This window comes from Salmo salar, chromosome 27 (assembly GCF_965601325.2).
Source record: "Salmo salar chromosome 27, fSalSal1, whole genome shotgun sequence".
Classification (NCBI taxonomy): Eukaryota; Metazoa; Chordata; class Actinopteri; order Salmoniformes; family Salmonidae; genus Salmo; species Salmo salar.
This window is the reverse complement of record NC_138317.1, coordinates 34,662,501-34,682,565: the sequence shown is the minus strand read 5'-3', so window position 1 is coordinate 34,682,565 and position 20,065 is coordinate 34,662,501. Positions and strand designations below refer to the sequence as shown.

The window sequence follows — 20,065 nt, the reverse complement described above, 5'->3', positions numbered from 1 at the left end:
AGATCGCACTGCCTACAATACACAGATAAAAAGGGAATGTCAGCTCACTGTTTTGCTATCGCGATTAAGATTTATTTCCAAGCCGTGTCACAAGCCAAACCCTTTATCGACGGTCTTGACTAGCCTACTTGATTGCATTGGGCAGAAAAAAAACAGCCTTCATTGAGAGGAGGGGAGACTATGCTTGGTTTTTATCAAATAAAATGAAAAAGCATTCGTTTTTATGTTTCTTAATACGAGGTATACAGGCACCAGAAGCATATTACTCTAGTCCCATGTTCATATGGACAGTGTGCATCACGGCTGGATATGCTGCGTTTCCGCTGTCAAAATGAATTCCATAACCAAACGTGTTACTGCTAAAACCAGCTTTTTGTTGATCTTAAATAGCCCTACCAGCGTTGCCTGAAATTAGCACTTTGAATCATGTTTTTAAGGACACACCTCAAATGTTTCCACCCTTCCCATCTGAGCCCTAGGAAGCTGATATAAGACAGGTATATGAAAAGCCCTTCCCAACAGTGCAGAGAGAAAAGGAAATGAAGGATTAAGCCATGAGTTAGGACCTCGCAGAGACCCCAGCCTAGACCCCATCTACAGAACCATAAGACTATGGGGTCAGCCAATCACAAACGTAGAAATTAATCAATTAGCAAACTTGCATATCCTGTCACTGTGGTTCCAACCTCAAGGCAACACACACATACACTTTGCACATGCATGGGTACGCACGGACACACACGCACGCACACTTATCCTAACAACTCAAAACTCACATTTGTCCCATCTCACATCATATCAAGAGGGAACCCCACCAAAGCTACATAGAAAGACAACTCCCAAAAAGAGGTCAAATCCAGCTGGAACAGACCAACCCATCCTCCTCATAACAACCAGACTTGTTCCTACCTGCACCAGGTTCCACCCCTCCAGTGACTCAGCGATGATGGATGTGACAGAAGGACACACCCCTCCGAAGATCATCAGGTGTTTGGGTCCGTAGCATATGGCGTCGAAGAAGGCCCTCAAACCCTTGGCGTTGTCACACTGCATAGGGACAGATAGGAGGTTTGGAAGAGGGAAGGCGAGAGAGAGAGAGAGAGAGAGAGAGACAGAGAGAGAGAGAGAGAGAGAGAGGGAGAAAGAGAGAGAGAGAGAGAGAGAAGTTTAAAAGCTGCATTACATTTTTCTAGCCTATTTTGGGAAGTGGCTGGCATGCAACGGTGAAAGCACATATTTAATTGTGCTCTGTACTGCACAACTCTTACTGTAGCACGGTAGTATGGGCCTGCGTCCCAAATGGCACCCTATTCCCTATATCGTGCTCTACATTTGACCAGGGCTCAAAGGGGCTCTGGTCTAATGTAGTGCCCTACATAGGGAATAGGGTGTCACCTGGACCTCACCTTTGGAGTTTGTGGGGAAAGTTTTCATTTGGAAAGGACATAATTATGTGAGGCATACACAGACAGACTATGTTAGCTATATACAGAAGCCTAAATATACACATCAAATACATGTGTCACCTATAGATATGCAATGCATACCTTTAAGTCCATGTGTAGCACTTAAATACATTGTTATGCAATATGTGAGTACAAATCTGCAATACAATAGAAATGAACAAAACATGGCGTAATGTGATATCTCGAAATGATGTGTGAGAGAAAGCGAGCGAGAGCAGAGAGAGAGAGGGGGGAAAGAGAGAGGGGGGCGAGGGAGAGAGAGATGAGAGAGAGAGAGACGATCCCACTGCTGCTACTGCCGAATACAGCCATCACCATGGCAACGCTCTTGGCTCTGTAGAACTGCGGGAGGGAGATGAGAACAGGGGTAGAAAGAAAGAGAGAGAGAGAGAGAGAGAGAGAGAGAACGGGGGGAAAGAGAGAGAGAACGGGGAGAGAGAGAATGGGGAGAGAGAGAGAGAGAACGGGGAGAGAGAGAGAGAACGGGGAGAGAGAGAGAGAGAATGGAGAGAGAGAGAGAACGGGGAGAGAGAGAGAACGGGGAGAGAGAGAGAATGGGGAGAGAGAGAGAGAACGGGGAGAGAGAGAGAGCGAGGGAAACAAATGGAATAGCTCTATTGATTGCTATGTGAGCTCCCTGACTAGTTTTGCTGTGATTTTCAGAGTTTGTAATGATATTCCTATCACTTCTTGCCCCTAATATTACCAGTCAATTCAGGATGTTCTCCTGTGTGTATATAGAGTCCTAGGCAATGTCCACCTTGATGCACTGAAACTCCACTGCTGAGGTGGTTTCACCTTGTTAAGATCATGTAGGTCTGAATTACATTTTCTTCCAAGACGGCGTTGTGCGACTCAGTGGCAGGGATGAGAAATTGAACAGAGGACCTCAATGGAAATAAGCCTTAGGCCTTTATTGTGTTTTCATTCTCGATCATTTTTGTAATTATGTTTCTGGCAGCATTATGGGTATAGGTTCTCTCTTGCAACACAGCTCCAGTTACTAATTTCATTTTCAAATAGCTTGGAGTGTCGACTTCCTCATTTTTGTAGTATATTGACTGTTGTTAAATGACAACAATATCAATTGATTCATTTTGGGGTAAAAAAAATGTGTACAGTTTAAATTTCAAAAAAACTCCTGTATCTTCCTCCGCCTCCTGTATTTTGGGTAAATGAAACATAATAATCCCATAACCAGTGATCCACAAGGCACACGTGTGTGCCTACACTGGTACATCGTACAGTGCCTTCAGAATGCATTCATACCCCTGGACTTATTCTATATGCTCTTGTGTTACAGTCTGAATTCAAAAAGGAGTAAATATATTTTTAAATCTCACCCATCTACACACAATACTCTATAATGATAGAGTGAAAACATGTTTTTTGGTATTTTTGCAAATGTATTGAAAATCAAATACAGAAATATCTCATTCACATACAGTACTAGTCAAAAGTTTTTTACTATTTTCTACATTGTAGAATAATAGTGAAGACATCAAAACTATGAAATAACACACATGGAATCATGTAGTAAACAAAAAAGTGTTAAACAAATGTAAACATATTTTATATTTGAGATTCTTCAAAGTAGCCACCCTTTGCCTTGATGACAGCTTTGCACACTCTTGGCATTGAATTAATTAGACTGTTAGCACCAAGGCGGTGTTCCCTAGTAGGACGTTCGCTGTGTGCAGCTCACCCTGCACTATCAGCTCAAACATACATTTCACTGCCATGTCTACTTCTGATAAGCCGCTCAGTAAAACAATCAGCAAAACAATCAAGAATCCCAGAAAAGTGCTAAAAATAGCCCACATTAACTTCTTCGGGCTAGGGGGCAGTATTCAGAAGTTTGGATGAATGAGGTGCCCAAAGTAAACTGCCTGTTACTCAGGCCCAGAAGACAGATATGCATATAATTGTTTTTCAGCTCACCTCTGATTACAATGGCTGGGAATGGGAATATAAAAGGAAGTCCTCCCAGATTGCAGTTCCTAGGGCTTCCACTAGATGACAGTCTTTAGAAAGAGTTTCAGGCTTGTTTTTTGAAAAATGAGCTAGAATTTGTAGTTTTTCTAAGTGGCTCCCATTTTGGCTGTAGTGTTTGTAGCGCGTTCCGGTGAGTGCGCGTACTTCGTTACTTATCTCCGTAATGGTCTCCGGTATTCTCCGTCTTAAATTTCATTGTTTATTTACATAATAGGGTACCTGAGGATTGATTAGGAATGTTGTTTGATATGTTTGGAAGTAGTTTATTGGTAACTTATGGGATTCATTTGTATGCATTTTGAACGAGGGAAACCGGTGGATTACTGAGTCTAGCGCGCCAATGAAACAGACTTTTCTGGGATATAAAGAAGGACTTTATCGAACAAAAGGACCATTTGTTATGTAGCTGGGACCCTTGTGATTGCAACCAGATGAAGATCTTCAAAGGTAAGTTATTTATTTTACCGCTATTTCTGACTTTCGTGACGCATCTGCTTGGTTGGAAAATGTATGGAATGCTTTTGTGTGCCGGGCGCTGTGCTCAGATAATCGCATAGTGTGCTATCGTCGTAAACCCTTTTTGAAACCTGACAACACGGCTGGATTAACAAGAAGTTAAGCTTTTAAATGATGTATGACACTTGTATTTTCATGAATGTTTAATATTACGATTTCTGTCATTTGAATTTGGCGCACTGCAATTTCACAGGATGTTGGCCAGGTGGGACGGTAGCGTCCCATAACATATGTAGCATAAGAAACAAGGTTAATGAAATTGATAACTTGCTAGTAACAGAGGACATTCATATACTGACTATCTCTGAAACCCACTTAGATAATACTTTTGATGATATAATGGTAGCAATACATGGTTATAATTTCTACAGAAAAGACAGAAATGCCAAAGGGGGTGGTGTTGTAGTCTATATTCAGAGCTACATTCCAGTAAAGCTTGGAGAGGATCTAATGTCAAATACAGTTGAAGTAATATGACTACAGATTCATCTGCCCATTCTTATAGGAAGTAGCTATAGACCACCAAGTGCTAACAATCAGTATCTGGATAATATGTGTGAAATGCTTGATAATGTATGTGATATCAACAGAGAGTTATATTTTCTGGATGACCTTAAATATCAACTGGCTTTCATTAAGCTGCCCACCCACTGTAACCAGTTCCTGCAACCTGGTTCAGGTTATCAGTCAATCTACCAGGGTATTTACAAACAGCACAGGAATGAAATTATCAACATATATTGATCACATCTTTACTAATGCTGCAGAAATGTGCTGTAAAGCAGTATCCAAATCCATTGAATGTAGTGATCACAATATAGTAGCCATATCCAGGAAAACCAAAGTTCCAAAGGCTGGACCTATTACAGTGTATAAGAAGTACTGTCCTACAAGAGGCTTTGGAATGATTCCTATGTTGATGATGTAAAGACTATTTGCTGGTCTGTGGTGTGTAATGAGGAGCAACCAGACGCTGCACTTGACACATTTATGAAATTGCTTACTCCTGTTACTAATAAGCATGCATCATAATGAAAATTACTGTAAAAACTGTTAAATCCGCATGGGCTGATGAGGAATTTAAAAATGTTATGGTTGAGCGGGATGGGGCAAAAGGAATGGCAAATATGTCTGGCTACATAACCAATTGGCAAACCTATTGCAAATTGAGAAATCATGTGACTAAACAGAACAAAAAGAAGGAGAAACTATACTATGAAACAAAGATAAATGCTATAAAGAATTATAGGAAAAAGCTTTGCAGCACCTTAAATGACATTTTGGGCAAAAAGTTAAACTCAGCTCCATCATTCATTGAATCAGACGGCTCATTCATCACAAAACCCACTGCTATTGCCAACTACTTTAATGATTTTTTCATTGACAAGATTAGTAAATTTAGACATGACATGCCAGCAACAAACGCCAAACCTACACATCCAAGAATAACTGACCAAATAATGAAAGACAAGCGTTGTAATTTTGAATTCCGTATAGTGAGTGTAGAAGAGGTGACAAAAATGATTGTTGTCTATCAACAATGACAAGCCACCAGGGTCTGACAACTTACAAACTACTGAGGATGACAGCGAACGATATTGCCACTCCTATTTGCCATCTCTTCAATGTAAGCCTACAGGAAAGTGTGTTCCCTCAGGCCTGGAAGGAAGCAAAAGTCATTGCGCTACCCAAGAATAGTAAAGCACTCTTTACTGGCTCAAACAGCTGACCAATCAGCCTGTATTCAACTTTAACCAGATACAATACTACAGTAAATAACTTAACAACAGACTTTCAGCACATTTATAGGGATGGGCATTCAACATGCACGGCATTTACACAAATGACTGATGATTGGCTGAGAGAAAATGAAAATACAAATATTGTGGGAGCTGTTTTGTTAGTCTTCAGTGCGGCTTTTTTTTTGCGGTGAATCAGCTTAATATTGCGGAAAGATAGTTGCTTCTATCAATGTAAATGTCTGCCTCATTTCCAATCCCCCATATCTTTTTTTGGTAAATATATATGTCCATATACATACACGTACATACACATATGCATACATATACGCATATATACATTCACATACCTATATAGAGATACATACTTTTTTTAGAATATACCTTTATTTTTCCCCGCAAACCCTACCACCCTTCCCCCAATTGGAGTAAACTAATAAACAATAACACTTAGGCTTCTACCTTCCGTTTATACATCTTATACACATTTTACAGACACAATCTATTTTACAATAGTTATATTTTGTTTGTTTTTAGTCCTTCCTCTATTTCTGATGTCCATCAAGATTGATTTCTATTTAGAACTGTGCTTTTTCACAAAATTTCTGAACCTATATACGTTTTACACACTCCGTATGTTTTACATTATTTATCTTGTTATTAGTCCCACCCTTCAGCTCCATTCAACCCCTCCCATCTATCTCTTAACACCATCCATTTTGGATTTCTATTTGCCATATATTTTTCAACTGTGCTGTGATGCTTCACAAACGTACTGAACCTTTCTATTCTCATGGCTTCTACAGATTGTAAATTAAAAATAAATGTTTTTGCTAAAATAATGATTGTATTATTGATTGATTGACTATGGCTGTGATAGCCGTGTGTGTAGGTGGCAGGGAAGTCAGGCGCAGGAGAAACCAACTTGGTTAAACTGGAGTAGTTTTATTAAACAAAAAACGAACTCCAAAACCAATGTACAAAAATAACATGGGTAAAATAACCCGGCGCACACCGATACAAAAATACACGAGTACATAACATACAATCAATCACTGACAAGGACATAAGGGGAAACAGAGGGTTAAATACACAACATGTAATGAATGGGATTGGAAACAGGTGTGTAAGGAGAGCAGACAAAACCAATGGAAAATGAAAAACTGATCAATGATGGCTAGAAGACCGGTGACGTCGACTGCCGAGCACCACCCGAACAAGGAGGGGCATCGACTTCTGCAGAAGTCGTGACAATGGCTTTTCAAATCACCCAGTATTGCTATCTGCAGCATTAGTTCTAGACAAATGTTGCAATTCTCCAGCCATTCCTGGACCTGTGACCAAAAACGAGCTACATATAGACAATACCAAAATAAATGATCTAATGACTCTGCCTCCTCACAGCAAAATCTGCAGAGCTGGGAAGATTGTATCCCCCATATATATAACATTCTATTGTTTGCAAGAATTTTGTATAGTAATTTAAATAGAATTTTGAATCCGGCGTTGTTTTGCATATCAATTCATAAACCATGTGCCATGTGTACATTGAAAATCTCTTCCCAACTATTTTGCAATTTATATGGCACAGCTGTCAGTTTTTTGGTCCTTAAATTAAATTGGTATATGTTTTTATTTTTCACACTTTTCTTTAACCATTTATGTTCTTTAATGCAGGGCCGACATACAAGTTCCTTACTTTTTTCCCCTTCTACTTGCCTCTTCCATTTTTGTGGTAATGATGCAATTAGTTGGTTGTAATTTTGGGTAGAGCAGACATTTCCATATGTCTGTGTTAGCTGCATGTGTGACATAACTCCACCAGTCCTATTTATGATATCATTCACTACAATTACACCTTTTTTAAACATTTATTTCGATAAATATGTTTTTTTTTATCAATTTGTATATTTGAGTTTAACCACAATATTTGTTGTATTATTTGTTCTGTCTTTTCAGGTGGATTAAAGTGAAATTGCAACCAACTTTCTAAGGCTTGTTTAAAAAATAACGATATTTTGGAGATTATTTCCTTTTCAAACAACCGAAAGTTAGCAGGTGTAATCTGAATAAAGGGAAAAAGGCTATTCTTGAACATGGGATGAGACATCCCTATCAATTAACTAGAGAACCAGTTTGGATTTAAGTATAACTTTTGTATGACTGATGCCTTTAGTGAGAGGTCTAATGCTTTAATATTTAATCATTTCTGGCCTCCGAATTCATATTCGTTATATAAATAGGCCCTTTTAATTTTGTCTGGCTTGCCATTCCAAATAAAATTGAATATTTTGTGTTCATATAATTTAAAAAGCAGGTCACTAGGTGCAGGCAAAACCATAAGCAAATAGCTAAACTGTGATATGACTAAAGCATTAATCAGGGTGATTTTTCCACAAATAGACAGGTATTTTCCTTTCCATGGTAGCAAGATCTTATCTATTTTTGATTAACTTTCTATAAAAATGTCTTTCTTTTGGGATTTGCATAACTTTAACCCATTTTATAAGAGATTCCCCAAAACAAAATATTTTTGGCATTTATACACTGCTCAATAAAATAAAGGGAACACTTAAACAACACAATGTAACTCCAAGTCAATCACACTTCTGTGAAATCAAACTGTCCACTTAGGAAGCAACACTGATTGACAATACATTTCACATGCTGTTGTGCAAATGGAATAGACAACAGGTGGAAATTATAGGCAATTAGCGAGACACCCCCAATAAAGGAGTGGTTCTGCAGGTGGTAACCACAGACCACTTCTCAGTTCTTATGCTTTCTGGCTGATGTTTTGGTCACTTTTGAATGCTGGCGGTGCTTTCACTCTAGTGGTAGCATGAGACGGAGTCTACAACCCACACAAGTGGCTCAGGTAGTGCAGCTCATCCAGGATGGCACATCAATGCGAGCTGTGGCAAGAAGGTTTGCTGTGTCTGTCAGCGTAGTGTCCAGAGCATGGAGGCGCTACCAGGAGACAGGGCAGTACATCAGGAGACGTGGAGGAGGCCGTAGGAGGGCAACAACCCAGCAGCAGGACCGCTACCTCCGCCTTTGTGCTAGAAGGAGCAGGAGAAGCACTGCCAGAGCCCTGCAAAATGACCTCCAGCAGGCCTCAAATGTGCATGTGTCTGCTCAAACGGTCAGAAACAGACTCCATGAGGGTGGTATGAGGGCCCGACGTCCACAGGTGGGGGTTGTGCTTACAGCCCAACACCGTGCAGGACGTTTGTCATTTGCCAGAGAACACCAAGATTGGCAAATTCGCCACTGGCGCCTTGTGCTCTTCACAGATGAAAGCAGGTTCACACTGAGCATGTGACAGACATGACAGAGTCTGGAGACGCCGTGGAGAACGTTCTGCTGCCTGCAACATCCTCCAGCATGACCGGTTTGGCGGTGGGTCAGTCATGGTGTGGGGTGGCATTTCTTTGGGGGGCCGCACAGACCTCCATGTGCTCGCCAGAGGTAGCCTGACTGCCATTAGGTACCGAGATGAGATCCTCAGACCCCTTGTGAGACCATATGCTGGTGCGGTTGGCTCTGGGTTCCTCCTAATGCAAGACAATGCTAGACCTCATGTGGCTGGAGTGTGTCAGCAGTTCCTGCAAGAGGAAGGCATTGATGCTATGGACTGGCCCGCCCGTTCCCCAGACCTGAATCCAATTTAGAACATCTGGGACATCATGTCTCGCTCCATCCACCAACGCCACGTTGCACCACAGACTGTCCAGGAGTTGGCGGATGCTTTAGTCCAGGTCTGGGAGGAGATCCCTCAGGAGACCATCCGCCACCTCATCAGGAGCATGCCCAGGCGTTGTAGGGAGGTCATACAGGCACGTGGAGGCCACACACACAACTGAGCCTCATTTTGACTTGTTTTAAGGACATTACATCAAAGTTGGATCAGCCTGTAGTGTGGTTTTCCACTTAATTTTTGAGTGTGACTCCAAATCCAGACCTCCATGGGTTGATAAATTGGATTTCCATTGATTATTTTTGTGTGATTTTGTTGTCAGCACATTCAACTATGTAAAGAAAAAAGTCTTTAATAAGATTACTTCTTTCATTCAGATCTAGGATGTGTTGTTTAAGTGTTCCCTTTATTTTTTTGAGCATTATATATAAACTCCATTCATACTTTATCAAAAGCCTTTTCAAAATCAGCTATGAAAACCAGGCCTGGTGCCTGGTATATTTCATAGTATTCTATTGTTTCAGTAGAATAGAACAGTTGCATCATCCCAGAGCCCAACTCAAGAAAGGTCTTGATTTACGAATGCATATACAGTTGCAGCTGTATGAGAAGGCCTGCAAGACTGTGCAAAAAAATGGCCAGAAATGGGGAATTTTATTAACCATTGTCACGTCCTTGATGATGGAGGTCAAATGCACCCCTTTTCCCTGAAACACCCACAACATGGTCCCCCGTACTGACCATATTCCCAAGCATCTCCATGCAGTCAGACTTTTGATTTTGTGCCACCAGTGCCACAATAATATACCCCCTCTCTGAATATCCAAGTGTGACCCTCTCCCCATGGGTTACTGCAGCTAGTGTTGCCAGCACTGCCACTGCCTGGGTGGGGGCACCCCACTGGAATCCCCACCGGCTAGGTACAAGGTCGTCAAGGTTCTCATTAGCAGCTTTGAGAATTTCCTTGTATATTATGTTCTCCCTTAAGGGGGCTTTGGCTTTGCAGAACCAACCCTGCCAAGCAGGCTCAGAATCTTGAGGGGCAGTGCTGCTCTAGGTCTCTGACTGCATTTTGGCTGCATACAGACAGCTTGCAGCAGGCCCATAAAACAATTAGGGACTTCTCCTTAGTATCTGGGTCATTCAGGTGGGTGTCTAGGGTATAGTGTTGGGGACCATTCCATCAATATAGGATCATAAATAAATAAATTAGATGTATAATTTATTTTAAAATGTTGCTCCCCATGATAGGACAATAAACAAATTAAATGTAAAAACGAAGTTCCACCATGATAGGACAATAAATGAATATATAAATACATTTTTAAAAAAGTATATCCATCATCTGAACAACATTGAAAGCTCTCTCACAACCCCCGCTCACAGCAATACATTGGTTCTGGGATATGCAACCATTTCCTTTCTCACTCAACGCCACACTTTCCCAAACATAAACAAAACACACACCACACCATCTACACATACTGTGCCTTCTGTTTACTGAGTTTTTATCTTCACCATGTTGAATTAGTGCTTTAGTTATATTTGAAGATATATAGAAAAGCTATATTTTTTGTTGTATTATTACAATCCATAACCGGGCTAGAATTGTGTTTCATAATTTTCCTCATCTATAAGAACTTTGCAGCCATGGAGTAGTCTTTGTGTCTCTGAACAACTGGTTATCAATATATAGTTTATCGACGACGAGAGCTACTCGTTTCCCTTTTAATCTATTTTCCTTGAAAATTGGATACAGAACTTTACGCCATTCTGCAATTTCCTTCGGGAACTGGTCATTCATGCTAATTTGGGTCCCAGCAAGTCTTTTACCCAGGCTTTTAACCATTATTTTATCTTTAAAGAAAGCAAATTTGGCAACTATTGGGTGTTCATACCTCTGCCCTCTCTTTCCGAAGCGGTGTACACGTTCGAGTTGGATTTTGTTGATAGCTTTGCGTGGAATCTGAAGTGCTGTAAGGTGGAACTCTCTAACTACAGATTCAGGAACTTCTCCTTCTTTCTCTTGGATACCTGTAAGTGCCAGATTCTCTCTCATGGATCTAGTCTGTATGTCAAGTAAGGCTTCCCTCAGAACTGTGTTGTCCTTTTTAAGTCCATTAACTTCGGTTTCAATCTTATTGACTGTCCCTTTTAGCTTGTTTGTATCTTTCTCCAATGTCGCAGCTATTTCATCACTCATCTCGAGGCTTGCCTTCAACTTTTTTATATCATTACTGACTAATTCAAGTATACCCAGTTTGTCATTTATTGATTTGAACAGATCGGTTTTGACCTTTATGTAACAACTGTCTTCAAGAATGGACCAAGGCGCAGCGGGAATGTGGATACTCATAGTTTAATTCAAAAAGAGTATAGCATCCACAGTGAAAAAACAATAAACAAGACAGCAACAGTTTTGCAGGCTAACTAAACACAGTGCAAAAACAACTACCCACAACCCCAAAGAAAAACACACACTACTATATAGGACTCCCAATCAAAGGCAACTCAACACACCTGCCTTCAATTGGGAGTCCAATCACCCACAGAACATTTAACACACACAAACCCCCTGCCACATCCTAACCAAAACTAACACAATTGCGCCCTCTGCTGGTCAGGACGTGACAGTACCCCCCCTCAAGGTGCAGACCCCGGAATGCACCTAAAAGAAAAAACAAACCCCCAAACAACAAAAAATATCCCCCTAAACAATAAGGGAGGGAAGGGAGGGTGGCTGCCGTCACCGACGGCACTGTGCTACACCCTCCCTCCCCAACCCACCTATCCTGGAGGTGGCTCAGGTGCAGGACGTGGACCTCGCTCCACCTTCGGCGTCGCCAACTTCAGTGGCGCCGATAGCTGCAACGGGCAGACGGGCCACTCGGGCTGACCCTGGCAGACGGACCACTCGGGCTGGGCCGGAAGACATGCGGGCCACTCGGGCTGGACCGGAGGACAGGCGGGCCACTCGGGCTGGGCCGGGGGACAGGCGGGCCACTCGGGCTGGGCCGGAGGACAGGCAGGCCACTCGGGCTGGGCCGGAGGACAGGCGGGCCACTCGGGCTGGGCCGGAGGACAGGCGGGCCACTCGGGCTGGGCCGGAGGACAGGAGGGCCACTCGGGCTGGGCCAGAGGACAGGCGGGGCACCCTGGCAGATCCGGGCAGGCGGGCCACTCTGGCAGATCCGGGCAGGCGGGCCACTCTGGCCGGACCGGAGGACAGGCGGGGCACCCTGGCAGATCCGGGCAGTCGGGCCACTCCGGCAGCTCCGGGCAGTCGGGCCACTCCGGCAGCTCCGGGCAGTCGGGCCACTCTGGCCGGACCGGAGGACAGGCGGGGCACCCTGGCAGATCCGGGCAGTCGGGCCACTCCGGCAGCTCCGGGCAGTCGGGCCACTCCGGCAGCTCCGGGCAGTCGGGCCACTCCGGCAGCTCCGGGCAGTCGGGCCACTCTGGCAGCTCCGGGCAGTCGGGCCACTCCGGCAGCTCCGGGCAGTCGGGCCACTCCGGCAGCTCCGGGCAGTCGGGCCACTCCGGCAGCTCCGGGCAGTCGGGCCGCTCTGGCAGCTCCTGACTAGCGGGCGGCTCTGGCGACTCATGACTGGCGGGCGGCTCTGGCGACTCCTGACTGGCGGGCAGCTCTGGCGACTCTTGACTGGCGGGCGGCTCTGGCGACTCCTGACTGGCGGGCAGCTCTGGCGACTCCTGACTGGCGGGCAGCTCTGGCGACTCCTGACTGGCGGGCAGCTCTGGCGACTCTTGACTGGCGGGCAGCTCTGGCAACTCTTGACTGCCGGGCAGCTCTGGCGACTCTTGACTGGCGAGGCTAGGCTGACGCATTAGACGCCTGATGCGTGGGGCTGGTACTGGACGTGCCAGCTTGGAGACACGCACCTCCATGCTAGTGCGTATAGCGGGAAACACCGGACCGTCGAGGCGCACTGGCGGTCTTGGGCGCAGGTTTGGCATCACCCCTTCCGGCTCGATGCTCACCTCGCCCTGGCACATGCGGGGCGCTGGTACAGGGCGGACTGGGCTGTGCGTATGTATAGACGAGATGGTGCGTACCTCAGCGTAACATGGCGCCCTACACCTCATACGCACCTCCCTGTAATCACGGGTAGCTGGCTTACGGCTCTTCCTTGGCCTGGCCAAACTACCCGTGTGCCCCCCCAACCAACATTTCTTGGGGCTGCCTCTCGGGTTTCCTACCCAGCCGTGTTCCCTCACACCGCTGCCGTTGGTTCCTCTGTCCTGCTGCCTCCACTCTCCTGAGTGCCTCCACCTGTTCCCATGGGAGGCGATCCCTTCCGGCCAGGATCTCTTCCCACATGTAGGATCCCTTGCCATCCAGGATGTCCTCCCATGTCCATTCTTCCACCCGATGCTCCTTCCTCTTCCGCTGCTTTGTCCTTTGGTGGTGGGTAGTTCTGTAACAACTGTCTTCAAGAATGGACCAAGGCGCAACGGGAATGTGGATACTCATAGTTTAATTCAAAAAGAGTAAAGCATCCACAGTGAAAAAACAATAAACAAGACAGCAACAGTTTTGCAGGCTAACTAAACGCAGTGCAAAAACAACTATATCAACAAGGTAGGTCCTACATGCCCTAGTTTTGTCGCACCTGGACTATGCCCAGTCGTATGGTCAGGTGCCACAAAGAGGGATTTGGGAAAATTACAACTCGCCCAGAACAGGGCAGCATGTACACGTAGGCTTCCGGTTTAGCATGTGAATGGAGAAGAAGCTTGTGGATGAGGCGCATTAGTTAATTTAGCCCAATTTTTAGTTTGCATTACACTTTCTTACATATCGGATTTGATTGATGAGTTCGTAAGTTACCTTTTTGATTCAAATGTCACACAATCTGAGGAGCAGAAGACCTGTAACTAATGTTTCAACCATGATGACAAACGTGAATGGTAATGGCGTCGACTCCAGTCCAACCGTTACAGAGTCTCATGTGGTCACACTCTCCACAGATCTTCAGAACCTCCGTGTGGTTTTGATCTCGTAAATGACAACTACGCTTGTCACAGCTCAAAACTGCCATCGATGCTGCTCTGGCCGCCTTCTCCACCGTCCTGGATGGTGTCCGAGCTGCTGCAGATGAACAAGGCCGCCAGCTTGAGGGCTTTGAACATGACCTGTGTGACTACAGTGACCACATAGTAGCCCTTCAGAAAATGGTCGCCCGTCTGAGCTCCAAAAACCAAAAGCTAATTGACAAGACCGTTGTTATTGAGCCCTTTTCAGTAGCTTTACGGGCATTCTCCTCTTGCCAAGGTGTAACACGGGAAGGAGTTGAACATATGTTATCATTATACGCAGAAGATTTGTTACTCTATGTAAATAACCCTGTAATCTGTTTACCTTCTATCTTTTCTATTCTGGAGAACTTTGGCTCCTTCTCCGGTTACAAGCTGAATCTCCAGAAAAGTGAGTGCTTCCCAATCAATCCAGCAGCACTACAGCTCCAGCAAACAGACTTGCCTTTTCAGCTTAGCCGCTCAGGTTTCAAATACCTTGGAGTGAACATAACTCGTTCATTACATGCTCTTTTACATGCTCTCTGCAAACATTGCTCCTCTCCTTACGCAAATCAAATCTGATTTTCAAAGATGGGATAGCTTACCACTATCACTTATAGTGTCACGTCCTGACCCTAGTAAGATGTAATTTTCTATAGTAATGTGGTCAGGGCGTGACAGGAGGTGTTTTGGGTGGTTTGTCTATGTTTTCTATGTCTATGTTTTCTTCTAGTATTCTATTTCTATGTTGGAGGTTTTTGGGATGATCTCCAATTAGAGGCAGCTGGGTTGCGTTGTCTCTAATTGGAGATCATATTTATGTTGGGTTTTTTTCTAGTGTGTTTGTGGGCAGTTGAATTCTGTTTAGTTGTGTTCTGTGTAGACTTCAGTACCTGACAGAACTGTTAGCTGTTAATTTTCTCTTTGTTATTTTCTTTAGTGTTCTGAGTTTAAATAAACGTCATTATGAACACTCAACACGCTGCGCCTTGGTCCCCTCTATACGACAGCCGTTACATATAGGAAGGATTAATGCTGTAAAAATGAACAGTTTACCCAAATTCCAATTGTTTTTATCAAAGTTTTGTTTTACGTCAATCAATCAGGTTGTTACCACATTTATCTGGGGAAGAAAGGTACCCAGAGTCAGTAGATCTTTACTTCAGAGATGCAAGTTTAGTGGAGTGACACCAAAAAGTACTTGTTACATTTTGACAGGAAAATTGTCCAATTCACACACTTATGAAGAGAACATTCCTGGTCATCCCTACTGGCTCTGATCTGGCGGACTCACTAAACACAAATGCTTTGTTTGTAAATTATGTTGGAGTGTGCCCCTGGCTATCTATAAATTGAAAAAAACAAGAGGCAGGGAGTACCCTTCCATGTAAATGAAAGGGTAGTTGGGAGATGGTAAAATCATTGTACTTATGTTGATGTATATTTTGTAAAACTTGAATAAAAATATATTTTTAAAAAATGATGTACACGTAGAGCTAATAATATAATGCATGTCAATCTCTCATGGTTACTTGTTTTTGTAAGAAGTATTGAAATGTTGAAAGCACCGAGCCGTTTGTTTAAACTACTAGCACACAGCTCAGACGCCCATACATACCCCACAAGTCCAGGTCCAGAACAGACTATGGGAGGTACACTGTACTATATATAGCCATGGCTACATGGAACTCTATTCCACATCAAGTAACTCACGCAAGCAGTAAAATCGGATTTAAAAAACGCATAAAAATACACCTTATGGAACAGCGAGGACTGTGAAGAGTCACACACACATACAAACACACATAACATACACACTATACACACATAACATACACACTATACACACACGCACACCTGGATAGTGTGTTGTAGTGGACGGAGGAAACACACTAAATGTATTGTGAAATATGTTGAAATATGTATTTTAATGTTTAATAATTGTATTATAATGTAGACTGCCTTCATTTTTGCTGGACCCCATGAAGAGTAGCTGCTGCCTCGGCAGCCGCTAACGGGGATCCATAATACATGCAAATACAAAATTGCTCACAAGCAGCAGCCAAACTACAGCAGATTAGCTGTTCTGTTAGTTACAGTGCCACAGGGAAAGAGGTGTTGTTGAAACACAAACCCTACTTGGAGTAATAGATGACGTTAACACTGATTATTTCCCTTAGGTGTCCATGACAACAACTAAAGGATACATCATTCAATTCCAAAACAAATGCCATCATTGATTGAATTGGAATATGGCCGTTTGAGGCCTTGCTTGCCTTATCATAACTGTTCTGTACATCATTAAGGAATGCATTAGAACACATTCTCATACTGTAGAGTCAAAGAACAGAGCGGAAGGGGGGGGTGATCTGTGGTTCACACAAGCCATCAAACAGGGCTTCTCCTACAGCCTCCTGTTAATACTGCTGTTCCACGCCTTCTTCACCATCCTTCCCTGTGAATCCTTCAGATGTAAACAGCATGCTAGTTATTGTTTTTCTTCAAACACTACAGGTCTAGGAGATCAGATGAAACAGACATACAGTACATTCCAGTGAGGTCTGTGATGAAATACTTGTTCGTAGCCCCGGGAACGAGACATGTGACCTCACTCTACCCCCCCAGCCATTATTCCTCACCCTGGTCCAATCACAGCCAAAAGCCTCCCATTCAACGGTCACAAAGTGGTGGCCAACCAGCACTATGCCGGGGCTATTTTCTCCACCAGAGAGGGAGGGAAAGAGAGAGAGAGATGGGGGAGGGGGATATGCTTTGAGCGTTGTCTAACACATGCAGGCCAGTCCGCTTTCCCTCTTTCTCTTGCTCTCTCATTCTCTCTCTCCCTCTACTTCTGTCGAACATACAGCCACACAATCTGGCTTACTGGCGGTGCTTTGACCAGCGCTGGGTTGCCACAGCAACCCACACAGCACCGCTTTGAGTGGTAAATAAAGGAGGTGGCCGGGAGCTTGGTGGAGCTTGGTAGAGTTTGGTATTTGACAGCTACTGTATATTTAGCGTGTGATTGGGAGACATAATCACAGAAGCATTCATCAGAAACTATTCAGACAGCGGAGATGTTTAGGAGTTAATGGTGGATGGAGTGATGGAGAGAGAAGGGGAGATGAGAATAGAAGAGAGGAGAGGAGAAGGCCAGGCCAGACCCAGTCCCCCGTCACTGCCGCTTGTTTGGGCTCAGACACAGAGGCAATCCACGACCACTCTCAGGGAGAGACACTGAACAAAGTAGCTAAGTACTGCTGAAGACGGCCGGTGCTAACCCTGAACAAAGTAGCTAAGTACTGCAGTAGACGGCCGGTGCTAACCCTGAACAAAGTAGCTAAGTACTGCAGTAGACGGCCGGTGCTAACCCTGAACAAAGTAGCTAAGTACTGCAGTAGACGGCCGGTGCTAACCCTGAACAAAGTAGCTAAGTACTGTCAAAGACGGCAGGTGCTAACCCTGAACAAAGTAGCTAAGTACTGCCGAAGACGGCCGGTGCTAACCCTGAACAAAGTAGCTAAGTACTGCAGTAGACGGCCGGTGCTAACCTTGAACAAAGTAGCTAAGTACTGTCAAAGACGGCAGGTGCTAACCCTGAACAAAGTAGCTAAGTACTGCCGAAGACGGCCGGTGCTAACCCTGAACAAAGTAGCTAAGTACTGCAGTAGACGGCCGGTGCTAACCCTGAACAAACTAGCTAAGTACTGTCAAAGACGGCAGGTGCTAACCCTGAACAAAGTAGGTAAGTACTGCCGATGACGGCCGGTGCTAACCCTGAACAAAGTAGCTAAGTACTGCCGAAGAACCCCAGTGCTAATCCTGAACAAAGTAGCTAAGTACTGCCGAAGAACCCCAGTGCTAATCCTGAACAAAGTAGGTAAGTACTGCCGATGATGGCCGGTGCTAACCCTGAACAAAGTAGCTAAGTACTGCCGAAGAACCCCAGTGCTAATCCTGAACAAAGTAGCTAAGTACTGCCGAAGAACCCCAGTGCTAATCCTGAACAAAGTAGCTAAGTACTGCCGAAGAACCCCAGTGTTAACCCTGAACAAAGTCGCTAAGTCCTGCCGAAGAACCCCAGTGTTAACCCTGAACAAAGTCGCTAAGTCCTGCCGAAGAACCCCAGTGTTAACCCTGAACAAAGTAGCTAAGTACTGCCGAAGAACCCCAGTGTTAACCCTGAACAAAGTCGCTAAGTCCTGCCGAAGAACCCCAGTGTTAACCCTGAACAAAGTCGCTAAGTCCTGCCGAAGAACCCCAGTGTTAACCCTGAACAAAGTAGCTAAGTACTGCCGAAGAACCCCAGTGTTAACCCTGAACAAAGTAGCTAAGTACTGCCGAAGAACCCCAGTGTTAACCCTGAACAAAGTAGCTAAGTACTGCAGAAGATAACCGGTGCTAACCCCGTAGCACACTACTGCCACCGTGGGGAGCTGATGAGAACATGGTGAGAGGACATCAAGATCACCTACTTTAAATGACTGTGGATGGAAAGATAATTCAAAGGACAGCAGTACTAAACCAAATGCCTAGGCAAGAGCTGCTCTTAAATAACCCATAGTGCTCTGGTCAAAAGGGCTGCTCTTAAATAACCCGTAAGGCTCTGGTAATACACCTTATAGGGAACCGGGTACCATTTCAGACACAGCCCGATGTTGATGAAAATTCTATAGGGCTCATCATGTCCACCCTAATGTCTGAATGACCTTCAGGTTTGAATGACACTGGAACAACATTTCTATTCAGAATATTGTATTTAGAATGACCTACAGTATTCGTGCTGAGAGACATCCATGGTCACCATAACAACCATATAAGTCATACAAAGCATTCGTGAAATCAAGATATTAAAAAATGTGTTAGACTGCAATTAACTGGAGATTATGTAATATTAGAATGTTTTTCATGGTCCCTTCTCTCAGTAAGAACACAATGTCCATACAATCTTATTCAACACAATGGCACAACAAAGACAAATACAAACAATTATTGTGGCATTGAATCTGGAAGCTCACTCCATAAAATGTCCAGGCGCATGTGTGTGTGATATCGCGATAACAACAAGAGATAATCAGAGGGTGCTAACCATGATGAAATGCCTAGCAGTGGAAACTGCAGCAGCTGCACCTGTCGCCATTTAAACCAAATTACTGCACTCAAATAAGAAACCTGAGGCCCCCCGGCATTGCACTACACTGTGGTGTGTGTGTGTGTGTGTTTCTGTGTGTGTGTGGTAAGCCTTGATGGAGAGCACTGTATCACATACAGTCTGCTCTCGACACACAGGCTGTCCGCTAGCTAATAACATGCGCAATATCACAGCATCGCAACATCGCAGGATCGCAGCATTGCAGCATCGCAACATAGCAGCATCGCAACATTACAATATCCCAGCATCACAGCATCACAACATCACAACATCGCAGCATCGGAGCATCACAACATCACAATATCACAGCATCACAGCATTGCAACATCGCAGCATCACAACATCGCAGGATCGCAACATAGCAGCATCGCAACATAGCAGCATCGCAACATAGCAGCATCGCAACATTACAATATCCCAGCATCACAGCATCACAGCATTGCAACATCGCAGCATCACA

General features: G+C 44.2%; 1 protein-coding gene across 1 annotated transcript in view; it reads right to left on the bottom strand.

Annotated features, from left to right (window-relative positions):
• Positions 1 to 20,065, bottom strand: part of LOC106588960 (gamma-aminobutyric acid type B receptor subunit 2) — a 471,406-nt gene that overhangs the window by 337,081 nt on the left and 114,260 nt on the right. The window contains exon 2 of the mRNA XM_014178545.3: positions 910 to 1,047. Coding sequence (XP_014034020.3) covers positions 910 to 1,047 — 138 coding nt within the window. The remainder of the gene's footprint in view (positions 1 to 909; positions 1,048 to 20,065) is intronic.